General features: G+C 38.2%; 1 protein-coding gene across 7 annotated transcripts in view; it reads right to left on the reverse strand.

Annotated features, from left to right (window-relative positions):
* Window positions 1–326: 326 nt before the first annotated feature.
* The window catches only part of CHN1 (chimerin 1), a 200,155-nt gene continuing 185,064 nt past the window's right edge, over window positions 327–15,417 (reverse strand). For 3 of the 7 annotated variants that reach the window (XM_025405372.1, XM_025405368.1, XM_025405367.1), the window contains 5 exons: window positions 13,030–13,203; window positions 12,231–12,308; window positions 9,690–9,827; window positions 2,636–2,741; window positions 355–1,235 (listed from right to left, as the gene is read on the reverse strand). In XM_025405372.1, coding sequence (XP_025261157.1) covers window positions 1,064–1,235; window positions 2,636–2,741; window positions 9,690–9,827; window positions 12,231–12,308; window positions 13,030–13,203 — 668 coding nt within the window. In that variant the 3' untranslated portion in view covers window positions 355–1,063. Of the gene's footprint in view, window positions 1,236–2,635; window positions 2,742–9,689; window positions 9,828–12,230; window positions 12,309–13,029; window positions 13,204–15,417 lie in introns of all 7 variants that reach the window. The other 4 variants (XM_025405369.1, XM_025405370.1, XM_025405373.1 and 1 more) reach the window with 4 other exon arrangements.

The raw sequence follows: 15,417 nt of genomic DNA on the forward strand, positions 1-15,417 counted from the left end.
GCTCAATGCATGTCGATGTCGTACATTTTTGACAAATCAAATGTTTAGAAGAAGTCACTCTTTTTAGTTAGCCTCTTTCTTCTTCTGAGAGCTCTGGAAGGAACTCCTGCCCAACCCCTCGTTAAAAAGTATGAAGAAAATATTTTCTAGATTTCTGCCAGAGTAATACAAGAAGAAAAATAAATATAATTAATGGTTGTTCTAACTGTAAGCAGTTTTAAATGATTATTTTAGGAGCTTATCACTTTTAACAGTAAACAAAAGAGGTCAGAAGAAGTACTCAGTATTTAATAAATGGCCAAACACATTTTCCCGAATATTCTTCCAGAAAAAAGTAAGCTATCAATATTTTTGATTTCTAAAGGCCAATTTAATAAATAAATGCATGCCAGAAAAAATACAAAATTACAACTGAAAACCAATAATAATTTAACAGAAAATGCTGTGTTGTACACTTTTTATTGGTATGGATAACTTATTAAAGTAACAAATCTGAAAACACCTTTTGCTTTTGCTGGAAAGAAAGTACTATGTTAGAGAAGAACTAAGAGAAACCAGAAATCATTTGCAAAATGTAGGCATGTGATATGGTCTATGGTAATGCAACAGCCAGAGGTGCTGTTTTATCCATTTGTGTGTGCATGTTTGTACAAGCATCAGAAACCAATGACATAGACCCCAAAAGCAAAGTCACAACAGGCTTACTCTGTGAAACATGCTGGATTACAAGCACAGACTACCCAGGACGCAGAGGCGGTGCAGGCGCAGGTTTGTTGTTTCTTCTGTATGGGGTTTCCTTGCCAGATAGGGGGCTAATCATGCAATAGCTTGAGTTTCTCTGAACGTGATAAACACCCAGGATTACTAGAACCGGAAAGCGTGTGTTCACTGTTTTACAAGACAGCTGAGCGGTGCTACAAAAACAACAGAAAGTTCCTTCACTTTAATCTGGTTATATGCCCAAACCTCTAATCAAGAAATAATGCAGCTACAGGAGCAAATTAAATTACTATAAAACATTCCTTCATCTGTAAAACATTTCTTTTCCCCTCAAATTAAAAATTTAAAATAAAATGTCTTCGTTTTTGATAAGCAGCTCCACCACCAGTCTCTGATATCGTATATCATTCAATGCAGCCATGGCATCTAGTTCTGGAGATCTCATAAGGGTGGGTCCAAAGACGATTCCAAGGTTCTCTGCATTCATAAGATTCTCCTTTTCGTGGAGGGTCACTCTGAAAAATGCAAGTACCAGGAATAAATGACTTTGTGTAAGCCATATGTTCTTCATTGTGCTTGAACACTAAAACAACAAGATTCACAATAAAAGTTTGCATCTACTTATCAACAGGTTATTTCTCTGTAATATCAAAGTACTGACTTTCCCTAAAGTAAACGATGTTAAGAGATAATTTAAACTTGTGGTGATCACTGAGGCTCAAGCCTGTGTTAATGTGCTGGACTGTATGGATTCAGTTCTATCTATGGATCCTCCTGCCACAGCCCACAGCCCACAGCCCACAGCCTATAGTTCTAAACCTACATTTGCAAATAGCTGAGAAGGAACTGGGTCACCTTGATTTAATCCACCCACTCTCCCTTCACTCTGGCTGTCTTTGCTATAGAGTAGTTTTGCAAGTAGACAGTTGAATAAGTGTCTAGGGAGAGAACAGCAGCGACAGTAATAAGCAATGGCTATGGGTAGGCAGCATCGTCAGGGAGGGTATGTGTTTATATGCTTTTTACCACTGCACAGTAGCACAGAGAATATCATTTGAGAGTTAGTCCTTTGTTTTAGCGTGGAACACTTAATTACATCCCAATAGGAAGCAAACCTGAATTTATAAGTGAAGTTGTAAGCACATTAAACAAAGGTTTTAAATGAGAGGAAAAATTTAAACATTCATGAGTGACTAAAATATCATTTTTGTATAACTCATGCCTTTGGCCACAAATGTATTTTTGTTTCTGATTGGTTTTAAATTTTGAAAACCTAAAACTACCAAAACTTGGTCATATAATCTGGAAACCTTTGCTTCAACTGATAGAGACCAAGGGTGACCGAGTAAGGGAGTAAACTGCATGACTATCAATCGCCTGAAAACATCAAACCACAACTAACTGAAATACTTTTTCTTTCCTCCCTTTATCCCTTACTTCTTTACTGCACCACTTTTTACATCAGTTTGCAGTATTGGCAACATTAATTCAATAATCAAAAAATTCCATCACCAAGTTTGAAGTGCTTTTTTTGGAGCAATAAGACAGGAAAAGTGAGCTGCCGTGCAAGTTCTAAGTTGCTTTCTTCTTGCTTTATTATGCAAAGGTCTCTGCAGCCACAACTCTCCCCACAAAAATTAGTGCACGTCCTTGGCAGAATATTGGTATTTCTAGCATATCTGCAAACATATACTGAAACTGCAAATCCATTTATAACACAATCAAGTCTGTACTCAGCATTGTAGTGTAAAATATTTTTAGCATTCCTTCTCAACTAGTACAATTTCGCAAAAGACAATATAGCTATGCATTTATTCATTCATTAGATCATTTGTCCTTTCTTTCACCCTTCATTTCATTTTGTCCTTAAAATTTGGATGCAATACAAGTATAAGACTCAAAGTCTGTAACTTGCCTCTTTAGATGTGCCATGAGGTACCGGAGGGTTTCGCAGTGAGCAGGTGGCAGTAGTTTCAGTGCTTCATGAAGGGTTTCCAATTGCTCATCAGGATCCATAATTTCTAAAATGGCAAGTTGAATACCAAGAAGAAAAGCATTAACACAAAATTGATACAAATGGTTCACTGAATTCTATTCTTGTGATAATCCTCTGAAACTGGTAAGAAATGCTTTCTTATAATTCCTTGTCCAACAGCTTCGTAAATCATTTTTAAGGTTCAAGTCCAGATTTCCAAAGGCTCTTAGTTTCAATGTGGCAACACTATTTACTTGGACTTTTGGGGATGGAGGGAAAATCTAATTTTGTCACTTGAGTGTCTTGGAGTCTGACAACTTCAGAAATTGGACATTGAATACAGGATGTAACTACAAAAAATTCAGACATGTCGACACAGATAAAAACTTATACATGCAAATGAAGTAACCTTAGAATAATACTTACGGGATGGTACACTGCTTAAAATATCCATTTTCATTACCCATTGTCACTCCATTACCCACTCTGACCCCAGGAAAGTCTTATTAATTGATATTCATACCTTTTTCTTTTTAAACCAAAACATGTACCATCCAACATTTACTTGCTTTATTCATTATGTTTAATTTTAAATTACTTTGTTTTATATAGAAAAATCAAATCTACCTTCAAAATGCAAAATTTTCTATGACTCAGACATTCAGAAGAATGCACGGCAGACTTTGAAGGCACTTCCAAGTGTTTTGCCTGATGGCGGGAGCCCTGAAATAAATGTTACTCTTCCAAAGGTGTAAATTTTGAAGGGAACCATCTACATTTGAATGTTTTAGTTCCAAATGAACAAAACCCCAGCACATTCCTTTGAGGTCAGACTGCATTCAATTCATTAGTCATCTGTATAACTGAAAACAACATATTTGGAATTCTGTAATCTCAAAAAAAAAGAGCACCACAGTACATTCCTGCTTCTACTCAAATGTCAAAGGATGGGGTGCTTTTAAAAGTTGGGTTAGGCTGGGTGCGGTGGCTCACGCCTGTAATCCCAGCACTTCGGGAGGCTGAGGAGGGTGGATCATGAGGTCAGGAGTTCGAGATCAGCCTGGCCAACATGGTGAAACCCCATCTCTACTAAAAATTAGACAGGTGTGGTGGCGGGTGCCTGTAATCCCAGCTACTCGGGAGGCTGAGGCAGAAGAATTACTTGAACCTGGGAGGCAGAGGTTGCAGTGAGCTGAGATTGTGCCACTGCACTCTAAGACCGGGTGACACAGCAAGACTCCATCTGGCGGGGAAAAAAAAATTGGGTTTCAAGGTAATTTCAATGAGACTACATGCTGCTGAGTCCTAATCAGGATGGCGGCCTTGAAATGCTATGAAGACTACATCTGACCAGAATGCAACATCCAAGACACAAGACCAAAAATCCTAGTGTTTCCAACTTATAAAACAAACCAACTCAATGGTAATGAATTGAAGTCAGGTAAAAATTGGTGTAAGATGAATGTGAAAATTTCCTAGCATTGGTAAAGCAGATGTGATAAATTTCAGAAACTGAACAATGACTGAAGCTTTTTAATTCAAACAAACTTTGACCATTTTACAATGTCTACCCAAAATTTCCTCATAGTTCCTGGCTCATTTCTTTGAATGAAGAATGGATTTGCTTTTTGCCATGATAAATGATGTATGGTCTCTGAACTTCGGGGCCTTTAAAAAGTGCCAATTTATAACAGTGGTGCCAGCTCAGATACTGAAATTTAATCATCGAATTTCTAGAATAAAAGAATACTCCACTTACTATAACAACCACTAGTTAGGGTTTTTGTTTGTTTTTTGAGACAGCTCTGTCACCCCAGCTGCAGTGCAGTGGCATGATGATGGTTCACTGCAGCCTTGACTTCCTGGGCTCAAGTCATCCTCCTGCCTCAGCCTTCCAAGTAGCTGGGACTCTAGGTGTTGCCACCACCATGTCCAGCTAAATGTTACTCTTTTTTTTTTGGAGACGAGGTCTCACTATGTTGCCCAGGTTGGTCTCAAACTCCTGGGCTCAAGCGATCTCAGCCTCTCAAAGTGCTAGGATTACAGGTATAAACCACTGCACCCAGCTCTAGTTTTTACTATAAGATAAATTAAATTAATTTGAAACTACACAAATCTGGAAATTAAAGAATAACCGTTTCCTTTTAATTCCCACAGTTAATCTCTGTAGGGAGAACTGTGAGACAGTGTTACCGGGCGAGCAAAAAAAAATCTGCGCATGGCGAGTTTACTTGCTACTGAGGGTGACTGACAATAAACCATGAATATGACATATTATAGTTACACGATTGGAATGAGGCAAGAGCGATGGGAAATACAGCACGATAAAAGCATCGGAAGTATTGGGGCGTTGCAATTTTAAGTGGTGTGGTCAGGATAGACCTCAATGGTAATGAGCCATGTGGAGATCTGGAGAAAGACAGCGCTAGTGGAGGAGCAGCCATGCAGAGATCCTGAGGGGAAAGGATGCCTATAATGTCTGAGGAAAAGCGGGGAGCCAATTGTGGCTGCCAGTTGAGTGAAGAGGGGGATATTAGCAGGTATGGTCAGAAGGGCAACAGGGCACTTGATCATGTCAAGCAATGCAGGCTATTTTAAGGATTTAGCATTTACTAAGATAAATGGGAAGGTTAGCAACAAAGAAAGGTCACGATCTGACATGTATTTTTCAGTTATCTGTACTCTGGCTGGCCAATGGAAAACAGACTGGAAGGCAAAGAATAAAAGCAGAAAGACCATTCCAGTAATTATTAAAAACATCCAGGTGAAGAATGACAGTAGCTTGGACCAGCGGGTATCAGTGAAGGTGATAAGAATTTGTTGGATTCTGGGTATATTTTGAAAGTGGAGTTCATTGGATTCCTGACGAAGGATGTATGAGAAACAGAAGAATCATGAATGATCCGAGTTTTTGGCTTTGGCAGCTGCGAGGACGAGGCCTCTGTTAACTGAGATCGGAAAGACTGTGGGTGGAGGAGGTTTGGTGGAGAAAAGTTCCATTTGAGATGTTTGTCAGGCATTCAAATGAACATGCTGACTGTGGATTAATCTGGTGTTCAGGGAGAGGACATTTACATCTCCAGGCTGGAGATATACATTTGGAAACAAATGACAAAATGCACTGAATATACTGAGATCAAATTGGCAGACATTCTTCCCTGGAACTCATTTCTCCTTTTCTTCCACTTACTAAAGTATTACCCATTACCATTTTTTAGAGAACACAACTCTTTAGCCGTAAGAAGCATAATTTAAGAGAGAAATAGACAAAACGGAATGTATTCAGAGATGAATGACCATCAATTGTCAAATATACAAAATACACATGGAAAAGGGTGAAGCCAAGAACACTGCTAATGGGAGGGAATTATTAAATAAAAATAGGCAGATTTCTGTTGTACACAGAAGGGCTTCATGACTGTTACATCTGTCCAGCAGTGAACTGGCTGCCTCTGGAAGCAGTGAGTGAGCTCGCAGGAACTAAATATTTCAAAAAGAATGTTTTATAGAAGAGAGTCTAGCTGCATGACCCCTTAGAATATGTTCAAACTCTAACATCCTACAGTTCTCAATATAAAATTATAAGTTGACTTATTCAACAAATATTTATTACACCTATTATGTAAGTAAGGGACTGTCACAGGTACTGTGGGAAAAGGAACATGAGCGAGAACTCCTCCCTTTAAAAGGGATTCCCGTGAAGTAGGAAGACAAAACGTCATTATAACCTTCCAGCATGAAGGAAGGAGGCAGTAAAGATATCCAATTAGAGGTGATGGGAATCAGAGGAAAAAGACGGTCTGCAGCTGAGAGGTCCAGGCAAGAGCAGATGGCATTAGAGGACGGCCTGGAAGGATCTGGAAAATGTGAACACTGTCGGAGAAGGAAATAAAGACTCTAAGGCCATAAAGATCTAATTAAAAGCTCTTCTACAGTATGTCTAGTTAATTTTACATAGAGAAACTTGAATACAAGAAGATTAAAACTTAGCAAAAGGGGTGGCTCAGTGGCAGGGCTGAGGAAACACTAACAAGTTCTCCTTCCCAGGCTTCTCTTCCAGAAATTTTAAGTTGCTTGGGACCAAGAACCCTGGGTTTTATTTGAGTTGATCTGACTCACTCAAGGTTACACACTGAGACAAGTAGCTTTTCTAAGATGCTCTGGGAACAGAGCTCTCAGAATCCTTGGCCAGAGGAAGATTTCTCCCCTCATTACCATGAGCGCAACTTTGGTAGTGCTGTTTCCATCGTGACCAGGAAGCATCCATAATGCTGGGTTACTGGAGGCTCTGTGAGAAGCACCTGTCTTTTTATCCTAGGGCAGCAATGTCTTAACTGATGGGGAGAGGGAATGAGGAACGGGGGGGTTAGTGAACCCAGACTTCAGGTGGGTTTATCATGGAGTTTCCAGGGGCTTTGGAAGAACTTCCAGCTGTAGCATGGGATGATCTGGCCTTCTCCACCCTTGCTTTCCTTTTTTCATTTCCTGCGGTCACTCCCTTCCAGCTTTACAGTTGCAGGTTCCTCCAAGAAGGCAGCAAAAGCAGAGCTCAAACAGCTTTTGTAGAAGAAAAGTTTAATGTAAATTCTGGTTTTTTTTGTTGTTGTTGGCAAAGGATGCTAATAAACGCCAGAGACATTTTTAGGAGCTGAGAGAGAAAAAAATTTTGGAGACTATATCTGCATTAGGAAGGATCATTTAACCCTGTCTCTCATTTGAAAGGCGTTCTTTCCTTCCTTCCTTCCCTTGTGTAAGTCTCATTCCCTGTTCTATCAAGTGAGCCAGGCAGTGTGACAGAGTGGGTTAAGCAAGGGCTCTGACCTTGGAAATGTGTGTGAATGCCAGTGCCACCTCCCCTAGTGAGCAATGTGACCTTACACAATTTACTGATACTCCATCACATCTCCTCCTTTCTAAAATTACATCATGGATGTAAAGTGCTCGTCTATGGCACCTCGTCTATGCTCTATAAATGTTAATTTCTCTCATCTTTCTTATCTGCCTTTTAAGAGAATGGCTGTATCTGCACATCTAAAGAAAGAAACTTACTCTACTGCCAGAAGAGAGTGTACAAGGACACAATGTTCCACAAACAAGATATTGCTATCAAACATGTACAACAAACATTTATATTATATATCAATATTATGCCAGGGTTTTTGGTGTCACATAAATCAAGACATCCAAATAGCTGAAATTATAAGGAGAAATTTCTACCTTGATTTCCAAAAGTTTCTTTCTTATGATGTGGTTTCCAGAGTTCTCTGAGAGGTGAGATAAGGGGTGCTAATTTTGGACGAGAAGGCTGTTTCAGAAACAAACTCCACAGTGATGACAAATGATTTGGAAGGACAATAAAAAGAGATTTTTTTCAGCAGCTAAGGTGGGTGTGAGGAAAGGAGAGGTCATTTGGAATTGTGGGGGCAAAGGCCTCAAAATCCAAGAGGAAGCTTGGCTTTTACTTCTTCCTAGATATGGCGGTATGTGGAGTTCAGAACCTGGGTTTGCATCACTGCTTTGTCCTCTGCTGATCATGTGCCCTGGAGTTAGGCATACAGCCAAGCTTCAGTTTTACTTCCAAGCAACAACAGAGTGGGAACTCACCCACTTTCAGTGGGATCAGAGTCCTGGTGATCACAGCACACCGTGGACCACGCAGCTTTTCACAGGCTCTGTGTGTGTGTGTGTGTGTGTGTGTGTGTTGCTTTCTAGATGAGTGGCAAAGAGACTTACCCGTCTGGAGAGGAAATGTCTGCCCCATGAGACAAGGATGTGTGAGATCCCTCATACAAATTTTCATGATCAGCCCTGAGTCCATAAGAGACCTAGAATTTGTCATGCTTTCTAACCTAATGCTTTGAAAGAATTCAGTGTAATTCTCATGGCTGTTCTCTACATGGGAGCTTGAGCTGACCCACAAGAAATCAGGGCTCCATGGAACTAACCACAAAAATCCTCCATGAAAGCCCTGAAAGGGAAACTAAAATTTAGAACAAAGAAAGACTGTACTTCATGAAATTCCCAAGTCAAAAAGCAAATTAGTGTTACTAAGGAAGTGATGTTATCATTTAAAGATGAAGACAACATATGGTTTTAAAGAGAGAAAAGCAAAGTGACAGAAATAGCCTATCTTTTCCAAAAAAAACTGGTAATGCTAATACTTAAAACCATTAAGAACTCCCTTCTTTAAAAAATGAAGTGTGAATTACAGGTACGATTTTTACAGCATAAACTTTGACAAATAAACCTTTGCTTTTTCTCATTTTCATTTCAACTAGAATTTAAAAAAACTTCTTGATATAAAATAGTGCTTTTCAAAGTATGATCTGTGGGCCAGTGCCAGTTTGCTGTTAATAGTCTGCATTAACTTATATGAGTACAGAAACTGAGAATAAGAATTTAGAAACATATAGCAATCTGACAGAAATCTTATGCTTGCTGAATTTAATAAAAGATAGTTGGGTTTTTGTTTGTTTTTATTTCTTGAGACAGAGTTTTGCTCTTGTTGCCCAGTCTGGAGTACAGTGGCGCAATCTCGGCTCACCGCAACCTCCGCCCCAGGTTCAAGCAATTCTCCTGCCTCCACCTCCTGCGTAGCTGGGATTATAGGCATGCGCCACCACACCTAGCTAATTTTTTGTATTTTTAGTAGAGATGGGGTTTCACCATGGGGTTTTGTTTTTTTAATTTTACTTTTCCAGTTATTCATTTTTATTTTATTTTACAAAAGCATTGGCCTACGTCTAAAGAGCACTGGTATAAGCCTTATTTTGGAAAATGAGGTTTAGCACATTACAAAGAAGCTTCTCATGGTATTAAGTTATAAAATAATCTATGTTACAGAACAATGCAAAATTCTTGTGAGTATATTAACCATAGAGAGAGGCAAAGGGGAAATATTTCAAAAATGCATTCAAGTTAACTAGAAAACCAGGAAGAGTGATTACCAAGAAGAGGTTGTCAGGTTATTTGAAATACATGCATTCATACTTACTGGCAGATTCTATAAACTTAGGGTAGGCATCATATGTAATGAGTGGAATTGGCAAATCCCTGAAGTACAGTTTAAGTGCACCAGTGATAATGTTGATATCTTCATACATGTTCACAGAAATATCTGCCTTCTCACCATCTTTTAAGGATGTTGAAAGAAACAAAAATAAATACCTGGATTCACAGCACTGTTTTAATGAAAGACATATCTGTATATAAATCAGATTTTAAAGATTAGCAATGCTTCAGTTTTTAACATAAAGTTTAGTGTGCTACATGTCACATATTAATGATTAATTTTCTGTGAAAGAGCCTCTTCTGATCTCCAGCATGCCTCACCTGCCCTACCAGACAGGTTAAGCTCCCCAGTTATTAATATTTTCCTTTATAGCCCTTATTAAAATAAAATCAATAGCTACTGCGTGATTATTATTTAAAGTGAGCCCTCCATGAGTGCAAGGACCAAGCGTACATGGTTAACCATCGTATCTAAAGTAAAGAACATGGTGCCTGGCATATAGTAGCTGCTTAATATTTTTGAGTTAACGAATCAATGGAAAATAGGTTTAGACAAGCTAGGAGCCTAAAAGAGTAACATGCCGGGGCTTCCTATGTATGTTGTTATTAAACTGGTTCTTTTAAAACCTGCTTTTTAGTAAGTATACACAAATACACAAATACATTCTTCCACCTGTATTATTTATTTACTTATTTTCTGTTTTGAAATAATGCAAACAAATCCTGGAATCTGATATCTATGTACTACATTCTAAGTAGGGCTATACCATATCAGCACAGTCTATAATATCTGTTTCCTGATTCTTTCTTTACTTTCTGCTCTTGCCTCCACCAGACTAGGGCTCTTCTGGGGTAAAGCTCATGAGATTTTATTTGCTTTGACCATGGATCTCTCACTGTACTTGTCACATAAGTATCTGTGATTCCACCAAAGGACAAAATGTAGCAGAGGTATAATGGCAGCTGCTGATGTCAGAGTAGTCAGCTTTCCATTCAGTGACTACGCTGGGGAAGATTTCCCCAAACTTGCCTTTTTACCTTGGCTCTTAAATGAGTTCATTCCAGCATCCTATGGATATTGTCTTCTTTCTTGGATCTCATTACTTGAGGTTTATGTCTCTCAGAAGTGATCATCCTTAATTATTCCAAATTATTTTGCTCTGTTTATTTGATATCCTATTCCTTTGAACATGCATGGAATTGGGCAGTATTTATATACAGAACTGATTTTAATGATCTGAGTCACTGGCTTCCTGTAACTCTTGTTAAAATCCTTTGCATCATTCCTACAGATCTTGCAGATGAGTGCTGGTACACTCATCTGCAAGATCTGGCCTTGGGAGGCCAAAGACTGGCCCCCAGCAGTGTGGCTACAGGGAGCCAAGGTGAGCTCTCCATGAATTTTAAAATCTGTTACTGGTGTTTTCAGGTCACAAAATGGTTGTCTTATATTTTCAATAGAGGAAACTGTGCCATTTCTTTGTTCTCTGGGGTCCATAGGAACATTCAATTTCTTTGTCAGTGTGAATTTAGTTTTGAGACTCGTAGCCAGAGGCTGGGAATGGACATGCTCAGCTGTAGAGCTTCCAGAGTAAAGAGATGCTTCTTCCCGTTCAACCTGTCAGGGATTCAGGACTGCTCTTCCTGATGCTTATTCGGAGTGAATACACCATTACTTCACCTCCCTTTCTTTGCTCTTAATCACGTACTTGGGCTGGCCTTGTTTCCCTCAGGTTGGTAATGAATATTTAATTATTTTTGCTTTCTGCCCCTGTTGCCTACAGGAGGTCTGTGAAAGGGAGAGGTTTCTGTGATAGAACTGGAATACGTACTTGCAAAGGAAAGTGGTTCTTTAAAACATCACTAACTCTTACTCCTTTACTTCCTGTCAAGGCTACAGGTCTTCTTTGGAACCACCTTGTTCTAGTCCTTAAAGCAAAGACAAATTGGAGAACCATGGAAGCAAATCTTAATTTAAATGTTAGCTAAGAAAATTAAGCTCCACTGAGCTTTTCTTTGACTAGGCCCCTTCTCCTACAGTGGCGGATGGGAGCCCCACGGAAGGCCACTAAAGCTGCTTTCAGCTTTCTGGCCCCAACACACGAGTCCAGGCTTGGGTCTCAGCTCATCGAAGATGGTGATGAAGATGCCAGGGGGGCATGGATGACAGGCAGGGTGAGGTGGGTTAACTCAAGCCTGAGAAGCCTGAGATCTGTCATGGTATAGATCCTACTCTTTATTCTATTGTTTTTGGCGAATGTAATTGCTCTCTATTTTGGTGAACATGGACCAGCCTTGGATACTCAAATATTGGTAACATAGTTTTATTTTATACTTCTTTTGCACTCTGAAATTTGACTGTTTAATAATTACAACTCACAAAAAAGAAAAAATTATAAGCTAAGTTTTTAAATTTGGTATAATAATCATCGATGATTTAGAAAAAATAATGCAAAAAATACCTCATAAAAATCTGGCAAAGAGTATTATTGTCTTAAGTTATGGAACATTGTGAAAAACATACCTCTGTCGAAAGCCATCTTGACATCTTCAATTAGGTCACTAAATCCTGATACTCGGTATAGTCCTTCAGAATTAAGACCTGACAAATAAAACTAGTTAGTTTCTCTGAATTATGTCTTTTCTTCAGATTTTAACTTTTCACACTTTAAGCTGGGAGGTAATGTGTCAGAAGAAATAAAATATACATGTTTAGAAATCTTTTCACACTCTTCTCCCAAAATAAAATGATTTCACACACAGTTCTTTAACTCTTACCTATTGTCACCTGAATATCTCTGGCTCATCATTTGGTCTAATTAAGTCAAATATATTAAGTCTTAAGGGAAATAATTCATCACCCCAATTACATCATAAATTCTTTTACATAACAGAAGACTAAGATAAAATATAGGCCTGTTTTTCCCAAGTGGGAAAGAATAATTAGGATGCAGCTCTGTTTTCGGCTTTAGATAGTTTCAGTAGAGCATTTACACTTTTGCTTCTTGAACCAAAGAAAAATATAAAAACTGAAAAATGAATTTGTCTTTACCTGTCAACTTTTGCAGACTGGAAGCATCATCTATAAATATATGTTTATATAAGCATATTTGCTATACTTGGTTAAATGTACCTTGAAATCAAGCTATTTAATTACTTGTTAAATTAATTCATTTCAGTCTTTGAGATCATTTCACATATGAAACCATTCCCCTCCAAATTACAGAAGACAACCGTATTGTGCAATGAGGTACCCAAAAGGCATCAGGACTGGTACTGGTAGTGAAAGGAGACCACTGCAACCCACACTGCAAATGCCTCACCTCTAGACTCAATCTCTCTGATGCACATGTCTACTACCATTGGCCGCTTAGTGGTGTGTGCTTTCACGAGCGTTGTAAGGTCACAGCTGTACACCTTTTTGACATGCTTCAAGTCTGGTTTACAGTCATTTGGGACCATCTTGGAACACTGCTTATGAACATTCAAACCACAATCTAAGAAAAGAATAAAGAAAGGAAACATTCAGTATTATTTTCAGAGTTTTGAGCATTCTGGAGTGTTAATTTGAGCAAAAGGCACTCCAGCTTGAATTAGGTTTTAAAGTGGACTAGACTCCAGCAGTTCCTTCTGGGTGGGAAAACAATATTCTCATCTTTTCTCTTGGAACGATTTGGTTATAAGCCAGGAGACCAGAATTCTTGCTCATGCTTCATCATTTAATTGCTATATGATCTCAGGAGAATACAATGAAAAATGAAAATTAGTAAGCGTTTAATTCAAAGTCCACAAAATATGTCAAATAGCCAATAAAAAATTAACCCATTTCTTTAAAGTTACATAAAAAGTTTATTTAATGTGGGGTATAATTGTATTCTAAGTATATATGATATAAAGTGGAATTGGACCTCCAAAAGTAGGAGTATCCAGGGCCCTCTTAAAATGGTGCTGCTCAGGTTTATATCTATCCGTAATCCTCTCTATATATATGATAACTAATATATAAATTCCTCTAGTAGCTGGAAATAGCTGTAACTATTATTTATTGCTATACTATTACCAGCTAACATTTATTGAGGGCTTACTAGTGCCAGGCACTATTCTAAGTGCTTTACATTTATTATTTCACTTAAACTCACAAAGCTCTATGAAACAGGTACTTTTTTCCCTCATATTATACCTGAGAAAACCAAGCATACAAGTAATAAGTAATTTACCCAAGGCCATGCATTTAGTACACAGTGCAGCAGAACTCAAGCCTATGGATGATTCTAGAGTCCACATTTTAAAAATGTTTACTGTTTAATTACAAAGGATATAGCTGAAAAGATGTACAGAATGAGGAATGGAGAAAGGAATGTGGTGGTTCCAGCCCTCCCTGGGTGCATCACCCTCTAGGAAACACCACATGTTCAGCTATCTGGAAGCCCCTAGAGTCAGTCTACAATTTTAACACCTAGACACATACTGCCTCTACTGAAGTTACTCTTTTGCTTTGTAATTTTACTTAGTTATAACTCCTAAGATGCCAGAAACCAAACATTTTCTAGTTAATATTGTGAGACACTTTATTTTTCAACAAGAAAAGCACAAAGACATTTTAGATGGGGTAGAGAGGAATACAAATATTTTGTTAAATTAGACTGCAGAGTGAGAAACATACCTAAATAATTCAACTAAAATAAATGTCATTTTTATGTTTTAAAAGAACATAACCTATTTGTTTTTAAGTTCATAAAAACTCGATGTTGACCTCTTGTAAATCTAGTCCAAGTGGCGAATATATGATTTATAGCCAGGTCTTAAGGAAGTCAATTTGAAAATCGTACAATGCCATTCAGTTTTGCTTGCTGTTTCTGGCAGAAAAGGGATCCTAATATTCACCTCACAAAATTGTTATGAGAATTAATGAGTCAATGCATTCAGGTGCTTTGAATGTTGTAAAATGCTAGACAAATGCTGGTGATCATTATCATGACTTTTGGTAAAAGTTATTAGCTGTGATCTAGTTATATATAGCGGTAACAGTTAACAGAGACAAGGAAAATTAGCCAAAACTTACAAACAATATCATTGTTTCATTAAATGTGTAGACACTGACAACTTGAAGTAAGAATTTAAGGCCTGTGGCAACTCTAGGGAAAGAATTCATATGAACTGAACACCTCCAGGTACAAAGAAAGGCTAGGTGTCAAGTGAAGCTGGGTCTCTGCATATGTGTGGAAGATGGCATCACCAGTGCTAATGGTGCCAAAAGTTACCACCCCTAAGGAACGTCAGCTTGTGAATACAGAATGGCTTACAGAACAAACAGCTCAATCTGCACTATCTGAACAAATGACCCAACACTATTCCATATCATTAATGTCCAAATGACTTCAGAACCAAGTCCCAAATTCTTCTTTATCTCTGTATTAGAGAATACATAAGAGATCTGATTCAATCATAAGGCAAACCAACTGTCCACTTAAAAGATCTCCTGTCTCCTGAATATTTTAATGTTTTGGGTAACTTTTATAACTTAGACTTCAGTCTAGAATTTATTAGCTATGTGATTTTGAGTGAGTTGCTCAAATTTTCTGTACCTCAGTTATGTAAAATGGGAACAATAATAGTATTTATTAGAGTTCATGTGAGGCTTCAATGTTAATATATGTAAAATGCATACCTGTAGTAAACTGTGTTTACCATAACTATGTTGTTGTTTAGAA

Source organism: Theropithecus gelada, chromosome 12 (genome assembly GCF_003255815.1).
Source record: "Theropithecus gelada isolate Dixy chromosome 12, Tgel_1.0, whole genome shotgun sequence".
Classification (NCBI taxonomy): domain Eukaryota; kingdom Metazoa; phylum Chordata; class Mammalia; order Primates; family Cercopithecidae; genus Theropithecus; species Theropithecus gelada.